Genomic DNA, 22,021 nt, shown 5'->3' with positions numbered 1-22,021 from the left:
TGTTGGGGTTGTTTTTAAGCAGATCTGGGATGTTACGATAAAAATATTAATACTCACTCCATAGTAAGTCCGCTGACTGTGTCTAACGTGTCCATGTGCGCTCGATCAAATTCATCCTGATATCTCTCCATCTTCAGGGCCTTCAGCCAATCACTGACTGTCGTCACTGATGACAAGTCTGTCGGGGTGGGGCTGAGCAGCGGCTGCGAGCTGCTCCTGTAAATGTCAAAAATGAGAGAATGACATTCCGTTAATGAGTCGGACCGTCCATCACCTGCTGCCTGCCATGTGCTCTGCAGTTGTCTTTGGCAGAAGTGCCCTGCTCACCGAGTTGGCTCGGCCTTGAGAGAGGCAGGGTGTCTGATTAGTCGATCCAAAGAGGACAGGACTGAGTCGAAGCCTGGCCGGTCCGCTCGCTCGGCCTGCCAACACTGAAGCATCAGAGAGTGGAGAGTAGGGGGGCAGTTGTGGGGGGGAGGGAGGCGATACTGATCTGCTACTGCCTTCATCACCTGCAGACACAGAGAGGAAAGCATGAGGCATAAGGAGGAGGGGATTGTGTGAGAAGTCTTGCTTGACTGGTTTCCAGAGAAGGTCACTGATCAGTAAGTGTTTTGCAAAAAAGACAAGAAAAAAAGAAAAAAGAGAAGTACGAAGTTTATTATTCAAATATGCTAATGCTGTAGCACGGTGGAAGTTTTACTGGAGTCTATCTCATGATACAATCAGAAAGCTGTTCATGTAATGAGGATTGGGAGACGCAACAAAAGCTCCTCGACTGAATGGATGCCTTGATCTCAAGGCCACCAGGTTTCTTCAGGAATTTCATTTAAGGGTGCTCTTACATCTCTAGCTGTTGTCCGGATCGCTTGATAGATTTGGTTTGGCTTCTTTTCAAACAAAACAAAAATCGAAGCAAAAATAAAAGCGTTACTTCAAACCGTTCAAGAACATCCCTAAAGCTTAATGATCAGATGTTTCTGGCAACAAAAACATGTAAACAACGAGAATATCCTGAGGCGTCAAATATGCAGTTTAGTATTTGTTTCAGTTTACTTGTTTAAATGCAGAGTAGTTGTCAGCCCAGTGATTTAAAAAAAATCATATTTATCACTTTAAAATGTATATTGATATTCATGACAGTTTCCATGTAATTACAGTTTGAAAATGAAGAAAATAACAAAACAGTAAAAGAGGTTTCCTGGATTAATCATACATAACTGTGACCTACTTGATTTAACTCAGTGTATTGTAGATTTAATTTACAGACTAAAAATGACGAAGCGAGATGTTCCTTCAGTGCAAACATACTTAAGTTAGTAAACAAAAAAAGGGAGAAACATATACAGCAGGTGCTGGTTCATAGCAGGCTAAAACATGTCTGCCCAAAACAACATCACGTTATCACCTCGTGTCCACCTTCCTGCTCATAGAGCATCATGGGTAGTGAAGATCCTTTTTAATGTGCCTACAAATAAATGAATTCAGTTGGATTTTAATCCCGTATCACATGAACTGCCTGTCTTAATATTAATGTTAACTAATATTTTTTTTTTGTATAGATATGTTTATTGAGGGCATAGCAAAAAAAAGAAATAATATTTACAATAACAATATAATTATCAATATCTCTCCCCCCTTTTTTTTTTTTTTTTTTTTTTACCTTTCATAACATTAATTAAACCAAAATAAATAAATAATAATAATAATTAAAAAAAATTAAAAAATATATATAAAAAAAATAAATAAATAAAAAAAAATAAAAATAAAATAAAAATAAAAAAACCAACACACCCCTCTCCCCTTCCCTCCCTCATATGGTCAATAGATTACATCATTCAAAATAATTTTACATATGTCTATCAATACTAGAACAAAAATGAATAATAAATTAAATAATCAAGTCCTGTGTAAACACATTCATCAACATGGTAGATTCAGATCATTAGTCCGTTAAAAGCAAAAAATCCAAAAAAGGTCCCCAAATAAGGTCAAAGTCTCTGGTTTTTTTTCTAACGGAATACAATATCTTTTCTAGAGTACAATATGATCCAAGTTCATTGATCCACTGTTTGGGTCCTGGGGGGTTTTCCGATTTCCAGTTTTTTAAAATACAATTTTTTGCTGCGGTGCCTGCAAGCAGAATGAAATACTTTTTATGATAGGTCATATTTAATGAACTAATATCTCCCAGTATCCAAACTTTAGGATCAAGAATATGGGATTTTGAAATGTCAGAAATTGTTTTAATGACGTATTTCCAGAAAGCATCTATAATCGGACAGTTCCAGAGCATATGGAGCAGATTTCCAGTATTTATTTTGCATCTTTGGCACATGGCAGAGACCGCACCATTAAATTTATTTAATTTGTAGGGAGTGTAGTAAATTTGATGTAAAATATTGAATTGAATTTGTCTGTGTTTGGTGGATATTAACATAGTGTGTGTTTTTTCTAAAAGAGTGTACCAATCCTTGTCCTCATATGAGCATTCCAGGTCTGCTTCCCATTTAACTTATATTTTAACTTATTTATTCCTCTATAACAATGTCTTGTAACAAATAAATTCTCAACACAGTGTTAATCCCAAAGAGGGAAACAAACGTAATTTACAGCCCCAAGTTACGCAATTTTAGGTGTTTGTTCCTGTTTTGGTCCAACACACTTTCTGTCAGGACTGCACCAGAGTGCACCTGTTGATTTGGGACTGAGAAAACCTCATTTGGGGTCTGGCATCTTTGGCCTGCTGTGTTCACACCAGATGAAGCGAACTGCACTAACTGGGAAAAAGAACTGTTTTTGGCAGAGTAAAGTCTATAGTGTTATGCTATCATGCTTTATATACATTCATAAAGACGCCTAAACTTTAGCATATGAAATGAAATGTCTTCACCAAGTGATTGTGCTCAGATACTTTTTTTTTCTTACCTCTTGATTGCTCATGTCCCAGTAAGGGCGCTCACCGTAGGACATCACTTCCCACATCAGAATGCCAAAGCTCCAGACATCGCTGGCTGAGCTGAACTTGCGATGTTGAAAAGCTTCCGGTGCTGTCCACCTGACAGGAATCTTACTGCCCTGGTGGAGGACAGTAGAAAATATTGACATATTTACCTCTGACAGACAAAGAAACCAAATCAAAAGGAACTCCACATCTAAGAACGCACCAAAGAAGCAGTGTATGTAGGTATGTTGTGGTCCAGGCCCCTCATGAGTCTGGAGAGACCAAAGTCAGACACTTTGCAGACCAGGTTGGAGTTGACCAACACATTTCTGGCTGCCAAATCTCGATGGACGAAATTTCTCTCAGAGAGGTACCGCATCCCTGCACCAACTCCCCTGAGCATTCCGACAAGCTGGAGGATGCTGAACTGGCCTTCGTTCTCCTGTAGATGGAAGGACAAAGCAAGCAGAGCAGAACGTTTGCGCTCAAAAGAGACCTCACATGGTGCACTCCCCAACAACATGCCAATCAATAAAATGTTTTCTCACCCTGAGGAAGCCATCAAGAGGCCCGTTCTCCATGAACTCTGTGATGATCCTCTCTGGAGGGATACGGGTGACAACACCCTCCAACTTGAGCACGTTAGGATGATCAAACTGCCCCAGGACTCCGGCTTCACTTAGGAACATCCCTCTTTCTCTGTCAGACGCCCCCCAGCGCAGAGTCTTCACGGCAACCAGCACCTCCCTGCGGCCCACCGGACGGTAACGGCCTCGGGAAACCTCACCAAACTGGGCTGGAGTTTACAGGAAGTAGATTACATTTACACAGTTGTACACATTTGTCGAGTGACACAGGTCTAAGAGAAAGGAGATCATACCTGCACCGATCACCTCCTCAATCTTCAGGTGAGTGGGATCGATCTCACGGGCAAATTCTTTAACTGCCTCACTGGGGTCCTCATAGGTAGATGGATCCACATAATACTTTACACCACCTTGAAGTAGAAAGCAGTTGCTTAGATCAGAATACAGGCTTTTGCAGCCCTCATTTTTCACCACACACCATAGCGATAAAACAGTAACTGACGTATGCCAAACAAGAAATATATCATTTTCATCTATTCAGAAAATATTGAGGCATGTATGAGATATAAAACAAAGGGAATATAAATGACCCTTGATTGAATAAGAGAAGAACAAAAGTACATTATTGGAAGAGATAAAACACACCATGCTAATACAATGTGTGGTTGTTTTGCAATTTTGGTGTCATATTGCACAAGGGGTGTCTCTTTAAACGCTTCTTTTCTACAAATTTGGAAATTTCATGTCTATTTCTGTTTGTTTTGAGGTCCATTTTTCTCTCTCTGATAATGGTGCATCACACTTTATTTCATTTCGTTTTGCATCTATTTGTAGCCATTCAGTATCTATTTTTCTGTAATTACGGTTGTTTCATGAAACATTTTGCTAATTTTGTTTTTGATTTGTTCATGTGGCATCTTATTTGTCTAAATTTTGGACATGTTGTTAGGACTCAAAGTAGCAGTTTTCATCACTTCATGTTTTTTCTTGTCTTATTATGATAACATTGAATCTCTTTGTGAATGTTTTCCAGCCCAATGTTGCATGCTTTACATCTCTGATCATTTCCTATTATATTTCATTTCTCTTTTAGGCTGCTTTTGTGTACATTTCTAGATAAATTATAACATTTCCCATAAATAGCCAGAGGGTCTCGAAGATCACTCTGTAATCAATCAATCATTAATGAGTCCTTCTCTCTCTGCATGCACACGGTCAAACAGAACACCCTCTGGAATAAAGAAATGTATCAAAAACAAATTACAAGAAATAAAATGAAACAGTTCTGTATTATTTTAGGTCAAATGTGTGGCCATTTAGAAAATAAAAATGAAGTTAGTATTGTTTAGACTAAAAATTACTTCGGCAGTAGTACTTCAAACATGTATTCTGTAAAAAAAATGCTGTTAATACTGAACTGTTTTAAGTACTGCCATCTGCAAATGTCTTTTAACATTTCTTTTTGCATTTATTATTGGCTTTTATACTTATTGAAAATCTTCTCATGCAGTTACATTATGCATTTATGTATCTCTTTACTCACCCCTGTTACTGATGTACCTCTGAAGCCGGTCGCTGTAAGGACTCTCTCTCCTCTTGCTGCCGTGCGAAAGAAAAGTGTGTGAATTTACACAAGTTTAAAAGAGTGCAGTGAATACATTAGTACACGCATGCTGCATGTTTACCTGCGAAACACAAACACAACAACAATGGCTGCCACCACAAGCAGGAACGCTGCCCCACCCATCACCGAGCCCACCAGCAGAGGAAGGCGATTCTGGATCTGCTGTGAGTGCTCTTCTGTGGGAGAGTCATCAAGACGGTCATCAGCAACATAAACTCAACATATCTATATCTTAACGTCTTCAGCTGTTTTGCAACAATTATGTAACAAAAAACAGTGGTAGCAGAGTGCAATGTTTTTTAAATGTTTGTTTTTTTCTTTAGTTTTAATTTCACATTATGGAGCAAATGACAACAAATGTACGTTAACTTTATTCACATTAACATCACATTCACATCTTATCATGACCATCTAATGTTTTTTTTGTCTGGTCTTTTAAGGGGCTTTCAGATCATTGTCTTTTATTGTTTTTATTCTTTTAATCTAAATGTGGGCTGATGCAACAAGGTCATCTTATCTTGTCTGTTTTAATGAGCCATGACATTTTCCTAACAGTAACAAAAAACTATTCTTGTCGCCAAAATCCTAAGGTGGTAGTTTTTAATGGTCAAATCCAAACAACTAGTCACTGGAAGCTGGAAAGAGATTTCATACGTAGTTGAGAAAATAGAGATCGGTGGGAATTAAAAACTAAGACCTCACGCTTGACACTCATGCGTGGAACTCCCCAAACCAAAGCATTTAGATTTCAAAGTACAGTCTCTTTTTTCTGTTAAAGTTTACAATCACATATTGTCTTTTACGAAATACTATATAACTATAATCACCTGCAATTTTTTCTGTGTCCACATGAATAAAAGAAGTTTTGTCCTACATCTGAAATCTAGATTGAAAGTTGATGGTTTCATTGATTTAGACCCAGTTAAGTCAGAAGTCAGTTAAAGCGGGTGACCTCCATCACCAAAATCTGCTTTCACGGGACATAAATTTAAATTTGTTATCAGTACTATACTGAATGGATGAACCAAAGCATCAGCAAAACATTTTGCTATACATTTTACACAAAGATAAGTGCATTTACGTTTTACATAAGGAAAAAAATAAAAGAAAATCAGATTATTGAAATCGAATTAGGCCAAAGTCCTCACAGTTGGACTAATACTGTACATTCAGCTAATGCTGTTAAAGTCAAGCTAATCCCTGCATGCAAACCAGTGTCCCCTTAATCCTTGTCTTTACATCCCTTTACTCTGTATGTTTAAGATGTTTTCCTACTCCACCACTCCTGGTTAAAGTTAATGCATGATCAAGAGACTTCTGCAGAACTCAATGACAAGCTGATGGTGATCCATTCGTCTCAATTAGGCGCGTGAGAGCACGGAAACATCTAGCAGTGGCCCTGAGGAACTGGATCGGGTCCGCACTGATGTAAACATTCAGCTAGACGGAAACTGGCCCACACGCTTTGTGTATAGTCCACAATTCCTCACCCCCGTTTTTTTTTCTAAAGTCAACGGGACATTCAAAATACCCAGAGCTGTACAGTAAGTCTGATGTGCTCCACATTTTTCCAGTTTGCTCCCACAAGCTAAAGATTTATCTGCTGTTTGGGCGTGTGATGTTATAGGTCAACTGGAAAAGCCCAACGCCAACAAAGCTGAAAGCACACTGCATTGCCACGTACTGTACTGTGCAGTCTGACGCACATGTCAGTAAATTGATTAACTTCACATGTGTGTGTACTGGGACAAAGAAAGGAGTCAAAATGAATGGCTTTGTTGAGTTACAACTCTGTATGGAAATCCACTTCCAAATGAAACTCAGAAAAGGAGCTTGCCTCCAAGGTAACAGTTTCAACTGTATGCCTAATTTTTCAAAAAGGCTAAACAAAATAAATAAAAATGAATAATGAAATGAATAATAAATATTACTCATAGCTGATTATGTATCAGATTTTGACTTCATTGCTGGCTCCTGCTAATGATTCTTTAGTGCCTGAGGTATCCTAACAAAACTAGTTAATCTGTTATCTTTTTTTAACCAAGCTAAAAAAATAATATTGAGAGGATTTTATTATCATGAATAATATTCTTTAAGCAACTGAGTCATCCCAAGGACTCAGTTTGTTATTCACAAAGTGAGCTAACGGTCCTGATATTTCATTATAGCTGTACTCTCAGTAGTCAATTTTTATTATTTATATTATCAAGCCCCTAGGTAATATTCTTCACTTCAGTTATGTATTATTGCACTTTGCCAAACAGCAGTTTCATTGATATTTTGATCGTTGAGTGCTGTACCCAGAGGCAGCGTAGTGAAGTAGATAGTGTTGCTGTAGGGGCCGTAGCCTCGTTCATTTCGAGCTCGGATCTGAAAGGCGTAAATGGAGCCTGGAATCAGCGAGGTGATGGTCACCGTGTTGGTCTCACTGTACACAGTCAACGCACTGTCAACGTCTGAACCCTACAGGAAACACATCAACACACTCTAGTTACATATATGGTGATTTTTACCCATTAAAAACGTGACAAATATTGAAGGTAAAGGGTGTGTGTGTGTGTTTGTAAGTGTGTACACGCCTTGTCATAGTATCTGATTTGATACTCCAGGATGTCCCCGTTGGGCCGGTCCGGCTGAGGCCATGACAGAGTGATGGAGTCTGGGGCACGGCTCAGCTGGTGCATCATGGGAACCGTGCTTGGAACTGGGATAGACAAGAGATGGCGGATCATCCACAGATATTTAACAAGGGAGATGTACTGATGGCATAGCAACCACCTGGGGGCAGTATCACAGAACCTGCAGGGCCAGCGTTCAGACGCTTGAAAGTGGAGTTTTTAAATTGAGTGCCAGGATCTAGTTACAGTCACTTTGTTGGTTGGAGAGTCCGGTTAAAGATAAGATTATGCTCTTTTAATCAATAAACTCTGAGAGCATATACTATCAGTTTTGAATTATTTAAACTAATTAATTAAACGGCATTTCTTGGAACACCATTTAATGGTGCACTTAATTTGCACAATGCCCCATTCTTCTCTCCTCTACCCGCTCATTTTTCTTTCATCTGTCTGCCTCTTTGTCTTCCCATCTTTCATTTGTCCTTTTCTTCCTATACAGTGAATATAATGAGATCTGACAGGATACTGTAACCTCGAGCAACCTCCTGTCCAGAGAGCGGGAACAAGAAAAGATGGAGCAGAGAGAGAGAGAGAGAGAGAGAGAGAGAGAGAGACCACAAGAGAGGGGGACCGGGAAAACAAACTAAACAAAAAATATCTCCCACACAGACTCATACACAGTACCCAGACAAACATTCAAACTTTCATCTAATCTTTAACATGCTCCGTGTGCCGTTCTCACCAGACTGACTGGTCGTGAAGTTGATGCTTGTGTATCGAGCTGGAAATGGACTCAGGGCTGACACCTCATTCATGGCTTGCACCTGTTAATGTACAGAAGACCAAAAAAAGTGACGTTCAGGAGATTTTTACACCAACATTCATGCAATGCATGAGAAACAGAAACGAGCACCGAGCATTCCTCACCACAGGCCAACGCATATTAGCAAATGGCAATGCGGCCATTCTGAATAAGAAATTAGCTATGGGTTCGTTGAGCTAAATAATAAATGTGTGTATGTGCTGATGTGGCCACAGCAGAGTGGGTCTGCCTCATCGGCCTAATGAAAATGCCTCGTCATTCACACACACACACACACACGACTTAAAAAATACCAATTAAACATAACTTCTACAAAGCAGAAAGCCAAAACAGCAAGATGTGAAGTTCATGTTACTCGTTAATGCAAATCCTGCTCATAAGAAGACCATCCTTTCTCATTAGGGTTAGTTTTTGGGGAGAGTTTTCCTATTTTTTCCACAGCACCTGCATGAGATAAGTGACCCGGGTCAGCAAGTTGTTGAGGGTGACTTTGGTTTGTTTCAGGTTGGTCTGGGAGGGGCTGAAGGTGACGCCCTCTCCACACCAGGAGCACGTTGCCGGGTTGGTGAAGGTGGGCGAGGGGCAGATGCGACACACCACGCCATAAGACACGTCATTGCGACCTCCCATGTCCACTGGAGGCCGCCACCTTAAGGAGACCCCACCATCGCCGCTCTCGTACTCCCAGCTCACAGAGACCGGAGCAGATGGAGGAGCTGAGGAGAAACAGAGAGATCAAGTGAGTGGGAGGGGTTTAACATGTCATTTCTCTTTGGGGATTAATACAATATTATTGAATTGAACAGTAACACATAAACGGTGGAGACTTTGATTGAAACATCTGCTGGAAAGTTTAAAATATATGAGAGAAGTTGCGTGCTGACAAAGTCATTTATCCCAGTAAAGTGATGGAAAGAACATAAAATAGTTTGGCAGTGAGGCAATTTGAGTAAGTGACCACAGAAACTTAATACTTAACTTTTTTTTCTGTCAGTGCAATTTAAAGATTACATTTTCCATTTCAGAAAAAGGATTTTGTTCAGAGACTGTATTTGGGTCCTCAGAGTCAGTGATGAACGACTCCACTGAGGCCTCCTGCATACGTCCCAGAGAGCCAGGCATAAACAAATTAATACACAAAGCTCACTTGTGCAGGCAGAGGAGTTGGCATCATTGGCTGCCCGATAAAAGCTGCTGCGACACTCGCACACACTTGATCCCTCCTGGCTGGTTCTGCTGTTGGGTGGACACACAGTGCAGGGAACGGAGCCAGAAACAGGCTTAAAGTAGCCCACAGGACAAGCTGTAAAGACACACACACACGCACAAAGATGAATATATTTGCAATGCAGAATCATATAATAAAAGTGATCACTGATTCTCATCAGCCTGCAGGATTTCTAAGCTCCAGCACGCAAGAGTTATTTTCATAAATTACACACCTGAACAAGCCAAAAGTTTTTGATTTTTCATAAATAAAAAGATAAATAAAAGCTTAGATATATCATTAAAGTATAATTTCAGGTAAAACATAAGAGACAGTAAAGTTTGCAGCTTGAAGAGATTTGAAAGTGTGCAATGAAACAAATTTTCTTTGGTTCTTTTACGCAGTTTTTTTGTGGACCTTTAAACAGCTTCATCCTTGCCGAGTGGTCAGTGAGCTACTGATGTGGGTTAATGCCACTGAAAAGTCTGAATATCATGATTTCAATGACTACAGTTGAATATTTGAGGACACAGCCTTTAGATTAGATTTTTTTGCCAACTTTAAAACTAATTTTAGATTTGTGGTCACAGAATATATTCATAGTTGGACATCTGAATGCAAGAGATAAAGATTAAGGAGAAAAAAATTGCTTTTTTGTTGTTGTTGTTTGTTTTCATTTTTTCCAGAAGTTCGAACCCACATCAAGCCATTTTTGGAACGGACAGCCTTGAAATAATCCCTCTCAGGCTCAACTCAGAAGTCACTATATACTTTCATGTCTCTTATTATTGCCTTGGTGGGTTGTGTTCAGGACAAAACCAGCAACAACTGGTTTGGGGTTCTGGTTTGGAGTTAAGAGTCCATTTTGGCTTGGTTTGTGGCTCCTTTTGGTTCAAAAGTTCATGCCAGTAGTCGATTCACTGTGATTTACTACTCTATCATTTACGTCTACTGCATTTCCAGAGGATGCTTCCCATGTCAGCGTGGAGCAGCCACAAGTAAAGGAAGATTTCAAATGCAGTCTGGCAAAGCAGTTCAGCTGGTTTGCCTTATTGATACAGCTTTTATGTTAACATCTAGAATTACAATTCCTGAGAAACATTTTAAACCTTGTCGGAACATTAAATTTCAGTCATGATTTTTCTTCCTTTCACGTGAATCTTATTAGTTTTGTCTGGAAGTCAATTCAAACATTAGATCCAGCTGAAAATTCAAGAACTACCGAACTGTCAAGTAGTCGGGTAGGTAGAAGAGGACCAAACGCAGACACAAGGACGGCAGGATTAAATGAACAAAGGTTTAAATAAACAAAAGCATTAAACATAAATTGCTGCAGGGCCGTGTGTAAGAACAGGTTGAATCAACACAGGCAGGGTGACGCAAGGCAGAAATAAACATGGAGAAGATGATCATTTAGCCACAATCAAAGAAAACCTGCTCGTATATGTTTGGGAATGGTAATGACAAATGAAACACAGGTGTGAGGCAATCTACTAAAATCTGTGTTGTGACACAAACACAAGAAACAAAATTAAACTCACTTCAATCTGAACATAAAACACCAAAAAAAAAGCCAATTAAATCAGAAGAAGAGTCAGAAACCATAAACCAGGACATGCATGGCACTATGCTATAAATTAATTACAAAAAAAATGTTTACAATACCAACATACTGTATATATATAATTTTATCTTTTAATCTTATATGCAAGGAAGATTTTACACAACAGTGTATTTTTTTTTACAAGGGAGAGCTTGAATATTTCTTTTTACAAATCCATAAATGAGGATCCACAGTCAACAATAATCTATTTTTTATGAATCAAATAGCCCTATAAATAAAATATTCTTCAAATCGTAAAATAAATTTTGCATGAACAAACCACTTGGGGAAAAAGTTCAGGATGTAAAAAATGTGAAAGTCAGGAGTTATTAATTCACGCTGAACTTGAGATTTCCTTCTGCAACGATTGCATCGAAAGATTTGCATTGAAAAGATTTTCATTATTTAAAAATGTTAGATACACACAACAGAAAAAAAGATGCAATAAAAACAATTGTGTAAAAAAAAGCCCAAACTAATATTCAATAAGATAAATATATCAATAAAAATATATATTATTTCAATAGTATATTTTAGTTTAGTTTTTGACAATAATGTTCATAAATTTAGACATGCTGCTGGGTTTAAACACTTTGATTTTCAAATGTCCTTTTTCCTTCTTGGAGTTGTATATATTGTATATATGTGTGTTTTTGTATGTTTGTATTATAATATAATATAATATAATATAATATAATATAGATAGATAGATAGATAGATAGATAGATAGATAGATAGATAGATAGATAGATAGATAGATAGATAGATAGATAGATAGATAGATAGATAGATAGATAGATAGATAGATAGATAGATAGATAGATAGATAGATAGATAGATAGATAGATAGATAGATAGATAGATAGATAGATAGATAGATAGAGCTACTTCCTTAGTTTATACTGTAAATGATTTATAGTATGGAACTTCGAACATGATTTAATGGAAATGTAAAAATCAATTATTTCCTGACAGACACACACATGAAAACATAATGTTTGAGGCTGCAGGCTTTAGTCCTGACCTGATGTGTTTAAGGGTGGAACATATTTGAAAGGTGCCAGTTGTTACCGTCAACGGCATGACGGCTGAGGTCGAGGTGACTGACATCATGTGACCTCGTGCTGCAGCCTGCCAGAAGCGGGAGGGCTCGATCTGAGCGGGATTATAAGCATCCAGAATGTACAGCCTCCAGGTTGGTTCACTGCCATTTTCACACTCTGCGTGTGGTCGTGTGTGTGCGTTCGTGCGTGCGTACAGGCGTGCGTGTGAGCATCCAAAGCAGAGTCCTCTAAAGGTTGCATCGTTCAAAATGGGGTCACTTTGTCTGTAAGCTGAATGCAGCGTTTGCTCACTCCCATATGGGAAAAGCCTTCCTGTAACTTTGAGTATGTAAATTGCGCACCTCTCATAGGTTTTTAAACAGCCTTAAGTGCTCTCTGAGCTAGAGGATGCAAGGGGATGTCTGGACCTTGTGGTCAGTGGAAGTGAACCTCTGACCTGTTATATATAACCTTGGCGAGAACACGGAGCGTGTCTTCAGCTGGACGTGCTGAATGAGTGTGTGTTCGCATGTGTGCGCACTTGACGGTGTTGAGAGCAGTGTGGGAGGAGAAAATAAGAAGCCAAGATGTGAAAGAAGAGAGGAATAAACAGTTAAAAGGCTTTCAGTGTTCTCACTTGTGTCTGAGAGCTCACTCTGCTTTTCAAACAGGTGTGAAGAGGGAAAAAGGAGATGGAGAAGGGGAACGGGTGCTGAGTGATGGCTGAAGGGAGAAGGTGGACGTGGAGATGCATGGGCAAAGACAGATGTAGGATGAACTGGTAGGATTATGCATATGAGCTCTGGTTTAAAATAAAGGAAAGGAAAAAGGAAAAACAGACTGAGAACAGAGAAAGCGACAGGATTAAAGCTTTCTCTATCATTTATGTGCCAGCAGTACATTACTAGATGTGTTCTTGTACGGCTCTGACATGAAACATGACTTTCAAAGCCTCACATCACTGCCATAGCGAGCTTCGGGAATGACTCAACCCCCCTCCTCCTCCTCCTCCTCCTCCTCCTCCTCCTCCTCCTCCTCCTCCTCTTCATATCCACCTGATTACATCAGCCAATGAGAGAGCAAGCCCTCTGCCCTCTTGCCTGAACTGCAACCCCCACCTCCCCACGGCTCTATCTGTCCGTCCCTGTTTCACAAACCGCGAGGCAGACAGTTCATCGCCATTATGACCACAAACACCAATGCCTTTACTTCACAGAGCACAGAGGAGTAACTCAGATACAGATTTATTTGACAAACATGAGAAGTGTATCAGGGTAAAAATAGCAGCTGTAGGTCCTACAGTATCTCTTCAGAAAGAGCAGAAACCATTGCATGAAAATTCATTTAAAAAAATTCTATTCTATTTGATGGTTGTTTCCATTTGCTATGATAATGATCATAATTTTGCAATGAACCTGTGATTTAAGCAGAAAAAAACCAGGAAGAACAGAAGATGTTAAAGATTGTTAGACAGGCAAGAAAAAAGGGTTTAACTTGACAAATGCTAAAAGGGAATTTAGAAACGGAAAGGATCTTCCACAAAGATAAACATAGACTGGAAAAAGAAAAAAAAAAAGATAGCAGTGAGGTGAGTAATTTGATCTCAACATAATACATCTCCATGTACATCGCTGACCCAATTTCTCTCTCTCTTTCTCTCCCTCTTTCATGCACTCATTCCCTCTTTTGGCTCCCAGCGTAATCTCTCTTTTTCTTTTTCTCTGACACGCAAAAACACAAACACACAAAAACACATAAGCTCAGTCGCAGATGCAGCCACACAGCAGGAGAGATGGCTGCAGACGAGGCCTTTAACTTTGTCTCGCCAGCCTTCGTTTTCCTTGTTTCTTGTCACACGGATACGCGGTGAATAATACGTACTCTAATATCGGACACTTCTATGAAAGCATACAATAGTCATTCTTTGCTGAATTATCTCGTAAAAGTAGCTGCTTTATTTAAGCCAATGCTGTTTATTCAGACAGATAAAATAAATAATTTCAGCTCCCTTTTGCATTCTGTATTTTGATTAATTACTTCAATTACTCAAATTAATGTGTTACATAAATCCTTACATTTCCCGAAAGGGTTGAAAGACTTATCGTTGCCAACAGACTGAATAATAGCAATCCCACTGGAAATTGCCCCTAATTGTTCAGGACCTGCTCTTTCTCAGGGATACTTAGTGAAAACCTTGGCTCATTAAACTTTTTAGAGTCCACACTTCAGTGTGCACGTGATAGTTTTTGCATGCTGCTTTAGTCCCTGTTAGATAAGCACAGTATGAATGAAATAAATGCTATATCATTAAGATAACGCTTAATACAATCCATTCTGTAACGTGATTAGTGCAGGGCATTGTAGAGTCGCCAGGGAGATTCAGTGCTTTAAACAGACAAAAGAAATTACACTTAGAATAAACAGAGATGACTGATATTTTTACAATGGCATTATGTAGTTGAATCTGCTTTTAAATATTTATTTACACACGTTCATGGAGAAAAATATGTTTCATATGTGGTGATGCTCTGGAGTTCAAATACTGTTTTGTCTGAGCGTCTCTGAAGCCAATTTCACACATGCTCCACAGTCCTGAAATTTTCTAGATATGTTCTCTGAGGGTGGCATGTGAGAACGCAAATGTCCTTAGCATTTGTTTCGGACTTGTTGATTTTCCAGGCGGCCCCTAGGTCTCATCTCCAAGAGATTGGAGAGTGAGATAGTGTCTGTTTACTGCAACTGACTGTGCTGGTAAAAATTGCTGCTTCATACTCTTTTGGGCGGATATTTAGGTTATCTAAAAAATATTTTGTTCCTTGCAATAACTGATAATTGACATGTTCAAATAAATGCTGGCATCTACACATTCACAGCATGCTCGAAACAAAACCGTGGCCTCCACAGCTCCAGACAGACTCTCTTGTGTTTTTGCCCCAGGCGTTTTCAGCGGTGAAAGTGCATTTCAAGCAAAAAGTCTCCTGCTGTTATGTGCAGGGCAAGCAGCAATTGTGGAAAAAGTACAGACCAAATTGTCCGCTCCCAAAATTCTCTGCTATTCATGTGCGATATCATCTAGAAATACACTTAAATGAAGCCTTTGGCTATCGTTGCAATGTTCCTGAGAGCTAACACCCTACAAAAACATGCAGGAGTGTTAAGTTTGTTCAGAGATTAATTAGGAATGATTGTGGATTAGGTCATATATTTATCTTAGAGGTGTGAGTAAGGTGTTGATTTTCTTTTATAATTAATAAATTAATGAATCAATTTATTTGAATGAATGAATGAATGTATTGTCATTATATCCAGTGATACAGTGAGACTCTGATGCTCTCAATTAAAATAATAAGCATGTGATTCATAGAAACTAAAATTAAAAATAGTGTAAAAAATATATTATTATACATAAGAAAATTAAACAAAAATACTGCACAGAATACAAACATATAAACAGACAGAAGAAAAATATAGATACTGCACAAGGGATGAGGTAGGGTGGTGAGGGAGACACTATGAGGAATGTTTGTTGAGAGATTGGATTGCTTTGGGGAAAGGCTGTTCAGGAGTCTGTTTGTCCATTTTTTTCCCAGCTCGCTTGGAGACGGCACGCACCAACTGCCATTTGAGTCCTTGGTGATTTGACCATTTAATTTTCAGTTTTGTCTACTTATAAATTAAAAACACAAACTCAAGCGTACACCGCAGGGTAACTACTGATTTCAACACATGCTGAGCTAATCGAACACAGCTACATTTATGGTTCATTTAACCCAGCAGGATGTGCTGAATATTTAGCCCAAACATTGGTTCATAATAACACAACGTTGATCAGATTCTACGATGGACATTTTTTATACAAAAAAAAAAAAAACAAGTCTCAAACTGCAGTCTACAAGTCAGTGGTAGCCCCTGCTGCATTTAATGTGGCTCATGATCATGACAAGAAATGCCTGTTTGTTAAAATCTCCTAAAGATCATAGAAATCTGTGACTTGACAATTCAGTATTAGTTTGGGCGTAAAAACTCACTGGCCACTTCATTAGGTACAGCTGGCATATCTACGTAATGAAGAAGCTGGTGAGTGTACTTTCTCCTGACATCAGATTACTAGTGATAAAATAATAAAGTCCTTAAAAGAAATTAGGTAAGTAAGAAATGGGAATTGTGACTGTCTAATGGTTGAAAAAATTGAGTCAGCACAAAAAAAGCTCCCATTATAAAACACCTTTTTATGAATAGACACATTAAAAAGGCAAAAAAGCTAAACTTTATATTATATATTACAAATGTAAAAGTTTTCTGGGAAATCTAACTGAACTTACACCGTTCAAAAAGGCATATTTGCTCCACAGTAATTCCTCATAAAGTAGTAAAGTTGTAACACGAGGACGCTAAACTGCCAAATGCTGAAAGTTATTCGCTGATTAAGTTTATGCCGGTTGTTTGATGGCTCCATTCAGCCTCCATAATTACATGCTGGCTTCCTACACTTCCTTCAGTAGCAGGGAAGAAAAAAAGAAGCACATAAAAGAGTATATATTTTTTACCAACAAACAATAAATCCACATTGGGATTGCACGGAAAGTATCCGCAGAGCCTTTTTGTGTTTTCTCAATTGCAAAGTCTCAAAAATGTCAGTAAAGACAGTGTTTTAAACATACACTCTGACCCCGCACTCACCTCACACTGTAATAAATCATTACCCTGATTTTGTTGTGTTTTCCATAAGGCAGCATTAACAATTGCATTTGGTTAGAATTAGGACTCATGACAGAAATGAGTAATCATTACAGGACTTGCTGTGAACTTCCAACATGCTCAATAAAACCCTCCAAATGTAATTGATTTGCTATGGCTGTGTGTGTTCAAGCTGATCCATCATCTCTGCCTGGCAACATCCTGCAGCACTCCAGCCAAAAGTCACCATTGATCATTTACGTCACTGATTATTTCACTGAACTGCTTTGTGACCTTTATTAATAGACTAGAAAAGCAAAGAATGTCTACACCGCTAATAAATCTGGTAAGTAATAATAATGATTAATTAAAAGAAAGAACATCTGCAAATGGTGAAAAAGTAATATATCAAAAGTTTCTGTTTTAGACAGGAAAAAGACACTCGTTAATCTTAGCATACGCTAACCTCCTTCTCTGACCAGATGTTGTCGTTTCCCAACTCTGTTCACTTCAAGGATGCACGGTCAAGATGATTAAAGTTGCTGGGAGCTCCACTTTACAAATCAGAAAAATCTGACACATGCAACACTTCTCTGTCAGGGCAAAGTCACACGCCGCTCTGAAAAATGACCAAGGCATCAACTGAACTTGAGGGCTCATTTTGAGCATTTGACACTAATCTTCGTCCCAAATCTTCGACAGCGGCTTAAAGGGATTCAAACCTCAGACAACTGCAGGACCAGCTTAGGAAGTCCAAATATTAAGGGACTGTTTCATGTTCGGTTGAACAGGTGCAATCGTGTCATACGCTCAGTCTGCCTGTGCTCGCTCTCCTCCCTCGTCGTGAGAGGCAAATGTCAAAAGAGAAACTCATCCGTACGTTGTCTGGCAGAGGCACGAAAAAAAACAAACAACAACAGACACTTGCAATCATCCATCTCTGCTCTCATCATTTTTTAAAAACACTGAAGACAGGTTTATGACCAGAACTTAATTCTGAATGTCAAACTGATCACACAGACGCTGGATGTTCTTTAAAAGGACTTTTTGATAAACAGCTTTATGAATAATTTAGGATTCATCCTTGAATGTCTGTTTGCCAAGATGCTGGCTGTGTTTTTGTAAGTATGCAATGTTTCACTTGGATTCTCAATGTCTCATCAATCCAACTGGTGTTTGTTGTGAGTCTGAAACCAGAGTAATCGCATATCTCACAGATGAACAGGAGCTGGTACACTTTTTCTCATGAGCATTTTTTAAGTTTCTGAAAGTCATTTCATGCATTTCATTTAAAACACATGATCTTCTTTACGGGACATCTTACTCTACTGCAGAAGGGAAACTATTTTAAAATGAAAACACACATTATAATTGTCTTTTACTTTCAATTATCTTAAAATACCTTTCTTTCATACAGTAGTCTAGGATTTTCAATGTTCATTTTTGTTCAGTTATCCTGGTGTTGTTGGGTTTAATTTTACATCTATTGCTCATTTTCCATGTTTCTGTTTAGTTTTGTTCAACTTCACAACAGGTGTCAATTGCTTATTGCCACACATGTCTTGCATTAATCATTTCCTTCTCCAGTAATTATACTCCTTGACATCCTTTTTTGACTGCCACATAACCGTCTCCATGTCAGGGCTGTAACTGTTTCCGCCACGGCAACGCCTTAGGTAAGTTTATGAGCAAAGGCTTCAATTTCATTGACTCCTATCCTCCTGCCTCCATATTTAAGTCCTCACTTCACTGTTTCCCAACTGCTCAATGTCACACTTCTCTGTCAGCTCCTTGCTATGCATGGCTGTTTCCTGTATAAACAGTTGTGTGATAACACAACTGTTTAAGTTTTTTTTTTTTTAAGCAATGAATGCATTATGTTCCTGTGCTCTGTTCATGCACTGAAGTGAGCCTGGTTTAGTACAGATAAAGGTGCAGATAAGGGTTTGCACAGCTATTCTTATTAGGATGTTAAACTTACTTTCATTCATATTACATATAACCCTAACCATTAAATACAGTTTTTTTAATCAAAAGAAACTGTCATTATGTAAATAACTCTGCTTCACACACCATTTTTTAATCTAAAATATGCCCAATTATAATGGACAGGAATACAATCATGATAAATAATAATCCTAAAATGATGGACTGATGGTCTAAAATGATGGTGTTCAAATACATTTCCCAGTATTTAATTTTAGTCGTGGTCACTGAGAAACTCCAAATGTGTCTTTTCCTCAGCATTCTGCAAATGCAACATAGTGTTTTTATTTATTTATGCTTGTGTAATAAAATCTGTACAATCCAGTTTACATGTGTACGACGTTCTTTTGAGGATGAATATTTTCCCAAATGTCTTTGTTGCTCAACTCAAACAAAAACCAAATATGCAAGTTGAGGAAGTTTGGGAACAAGGAGGAAACTGGTGTTAGTAATCGGTGATGACTGCATTACCAGTTAACCATCTTCCTCTTTTCTCTACGTTTCCAGGGAGCCGGGGGAACATCGATGTAGCAGTGCCAATACACATCATTAGTTAGTGAAGTGATAAACAACTACGTAATCAAATGAGAGTTGGAACAAAATGCCAGAGCAGCGTGGGCAGCAACGTGTTGGATCACTCATAGACAGTGGCTAGAAGTTTTCTCTGTGGCTGTTGAGCATCTCTGAGCAGTGATTTGTCAGTAGATATCAATCAAGTGCAGAGAAACACAAGAGGCAGGCTGAGTGCAGATGTAAAGCAAAATTAATGCGTTTCACAGTTGTCTTGGCAGGATTGAGGGATTAACTGCTGCCATTAGTTAGACTTCAGCAATTATGCCCACTGAAATTCCTGAGAGACTGCAGCTTTTGAGTGTGTCTGCACACAGTGAACATCAGCGCTGCAGGAATACAGACCTGAGCGTACTGAAACATTTACACAAAGAGAGTCGCACAGACGCTCCACTCTTCTTGCACCCTCAAAAATCTTTTTGGCCGCTCAGTTCTTCAAGTCATTAACTTGCATCCCCCTGTCTTTCACTCTCCCCCGTCTCTCTATTTTTCCCTCAGCTCTCCCCCCTCTCCCCCTGCGGTTCCTGTCACTTGTTCACAGACGAGTGGCCATTACATCGTCATGACCTAAATGTGTCAAATCTCTCTCACTATGGTTCTCTCCCTCTCTTCTTCTCTCCCTCCTCCTGCTCTCTTCTTATAACTCTTACCGTCCTTCTGGACGTCTCTTCATAGTCTTTTTCGGTCCTACTTTAATGTTCTACATCTTGTAATTCCTGACCTCAGTGGTATCTGCTCAGCTCTTTGTTGCATACTTTTTTATGCATCTCCTCTTTCTTTATGCCATTAATATAATATAATATATATATTTTTTATGTTCAGAAGTTTTTTTTCCAGAGCTCTAGCAATTACAGACGTTACGGATAGGATACTCCGTCTCCTCATTTCATCCCACCATGACCCGCCTGCCCTCAATTCCTTCTGCACTCAACGTCAAACACAGCAGAGCATCGGAGCGACAGTGGCCCCTTTCAGTATCGATCCAGATGCTCCACATCTCAGGAAATACCAAGAACAAAAGTGACAGGAGGTTAGGATTGATCCAAACAGTTGACTGACTGCTGGTGGATATCTTTGGACATCTCGGCTCAAATGAACTCCTGAGTTATAGAGACGTTTGAATGGCGACACCACAACACAGCGTCCGTTTACTTGTAAAGAACAGAACAGACTTGTAAAGGCAGTCTCGTGCCACTCTGACTGAAGTTTATCAAATCAATAAAAATGGCATTGTGTATCGTATCAGAGCATCATACAGTTTAAATAAACATACACTTTTCTGGATGGAGTTTGAAATATGAGAGTTAAACGATGTATTAATGTGGTGCTGGAGAGGTCAGCAATATGTGCTTTAATTTGTATAAATTACAGTTTTTAACTTTTAAAAAAACAACTTTGTGTTCACAAAGAGACAGAATTTGGCCAAAAGAACAAAAGCATCTCTTGGATAAGTGTTGTACAAAACTCCAACAAGGCTCACAGACTAAGTTTGAACAATCTATGTTTTTGCAGATATTTATAAATCTCTATAAACAACAGTAGCAAGATGCTGTTTATGGCAACACAAATAAACCACGAGGACACCTTTTACGATACGCACACCGGTATTTCTGAGGGAAGTGCGTGCTTTAAGCACTTTAAGCCTGTTATTCTCAATACCTAACAAAAAAGATGAAAACAAGCACCAGAATTTAACTTAAAAAAACGGATCATTTCAATAGAACTCTATGAAAGTAATTTCTGTCAGTTTCTGTTTCATATCATTAGTTTTTTTTAATTCATTCCTATTTAATTGCAGTTGTTATAAATAATTGGGACATTGCTTAATGGTTGTTTGTAAAGAAGCTGGCTCTGGCGTTATTGGAAGACCTTGGTAGTGTGAATTTAAGAAGATAATAAGTGTTCAAGGACTGTTCAGATTTACTGGCATGGATAATAGTTGGCTCGTGCATCTCTTTAGGCTTTCAAGTTCTGCTTAAAAAGGAAAAAAAAAATCATCATTCTGTTCTTTCCTCCATCAGTACCACGACCAGAAACAACCAGCACAAAAGTCTGTATGAGGAGGTAAAAGCAACAGAATAGTCTGCAGGACCATGGCAGACCAATGCTTTTATTCACACAGATTTCAACTTTAACAATGTGTTTTGAGTCTCATGGGAGCCCTACACAAGGCCACAGTCTTTTGATTGTTAATCACTTCCTATTTTGAACACCAGAAATGATCACAAGAGATTCACAACAAGATTGTAGTTGGGCACTAGAAAGCAAAACCTTGAGCATACAGAAGCACCCATTTTTACATTTCAGGTCACTACATATAAAAAAAAGTTACGGTGGTG

At 38.8% G+C, this 22,021-nt stretch overlaps 1 protein-coding gene across 1 annotated transcript in view; it reads right to left on the bottom strand.

Annotated features, from left to right (window-relative positions):
* Window positions 1-22,021, bottom strand: part of ephb6 (eph receptor B6) — a 45,560-nt gene that overhangs the window by 1,448 nt on the left and 22,091 nt on the right. The window contains exons 6-18 of the mRNA XM_061717045.1: window positions 9,744-9,899; window positions 9,041-9,312; window positions 8,516-8,597; window positions 7,735-7,859; window positions 7,456-7,618; window positions 5,217-5,331; window positions 5,075-5,130; window positions 3,825-3,941; window positions 3,493-3,740; window positions 3,168-3,386; window positions 2,929-3,078; window positions 328-512; window positions 58-216 (exon numbers count right to left, since the gene is read on the bottom strand). Of these exons, the coding sequence (XP_061573029.1) occupies window positions 58-216; window positions 328-512; window positions 2,929-3,078; window positions 3,168-3,386; window positions 3,493-3,740; window positions 3,825-3,941; window positions 5,075-5,130; window positions 5,217-5,331; window positions 7,456-7,618; window positions 7,735-7,859; window positions 8,516-8,597; window positions 9,041-9,312; window positions 9,744-9,899 (2,047 nt within the window). The remainder of the gene's footprint in view (window positions 1-57; window positions 217-327; window positions 513-2,928; window positions 3,079-3,167; window positions 3,387-3,492; window positions 3,741-3,824; window positions 3,942-5,074; window positions 5,131-5,216; window positions 5,332-7,455; window positions 7,619-7,734; window positions 7,860-8,515; window positions 8,598-9,040; window positions 9,313-9,743; window positions 9,900-22,021) is intronic.

The sequence above is a fragment of the Cololabis saira genome, chromosome 3, assembly GCF_033807715.1.
Source record: "Cololabis saira isolate AMF1-May2022 chromosome 3, fColSai1.1, whole genome shotgun sequence".
In the NCBI taxonomy this organism is placed as follows: Eukaryota; Metazoa; Chordata; class Actinopteri; order Beloniformes; family Belonidae; genus Cololabis; species Cololabis saira.
The sequence above is the reverse complement of the archived record's forward strand: the minus strand, read 5'-3'. Positions and strand labels throughout refer to the sequence as shown.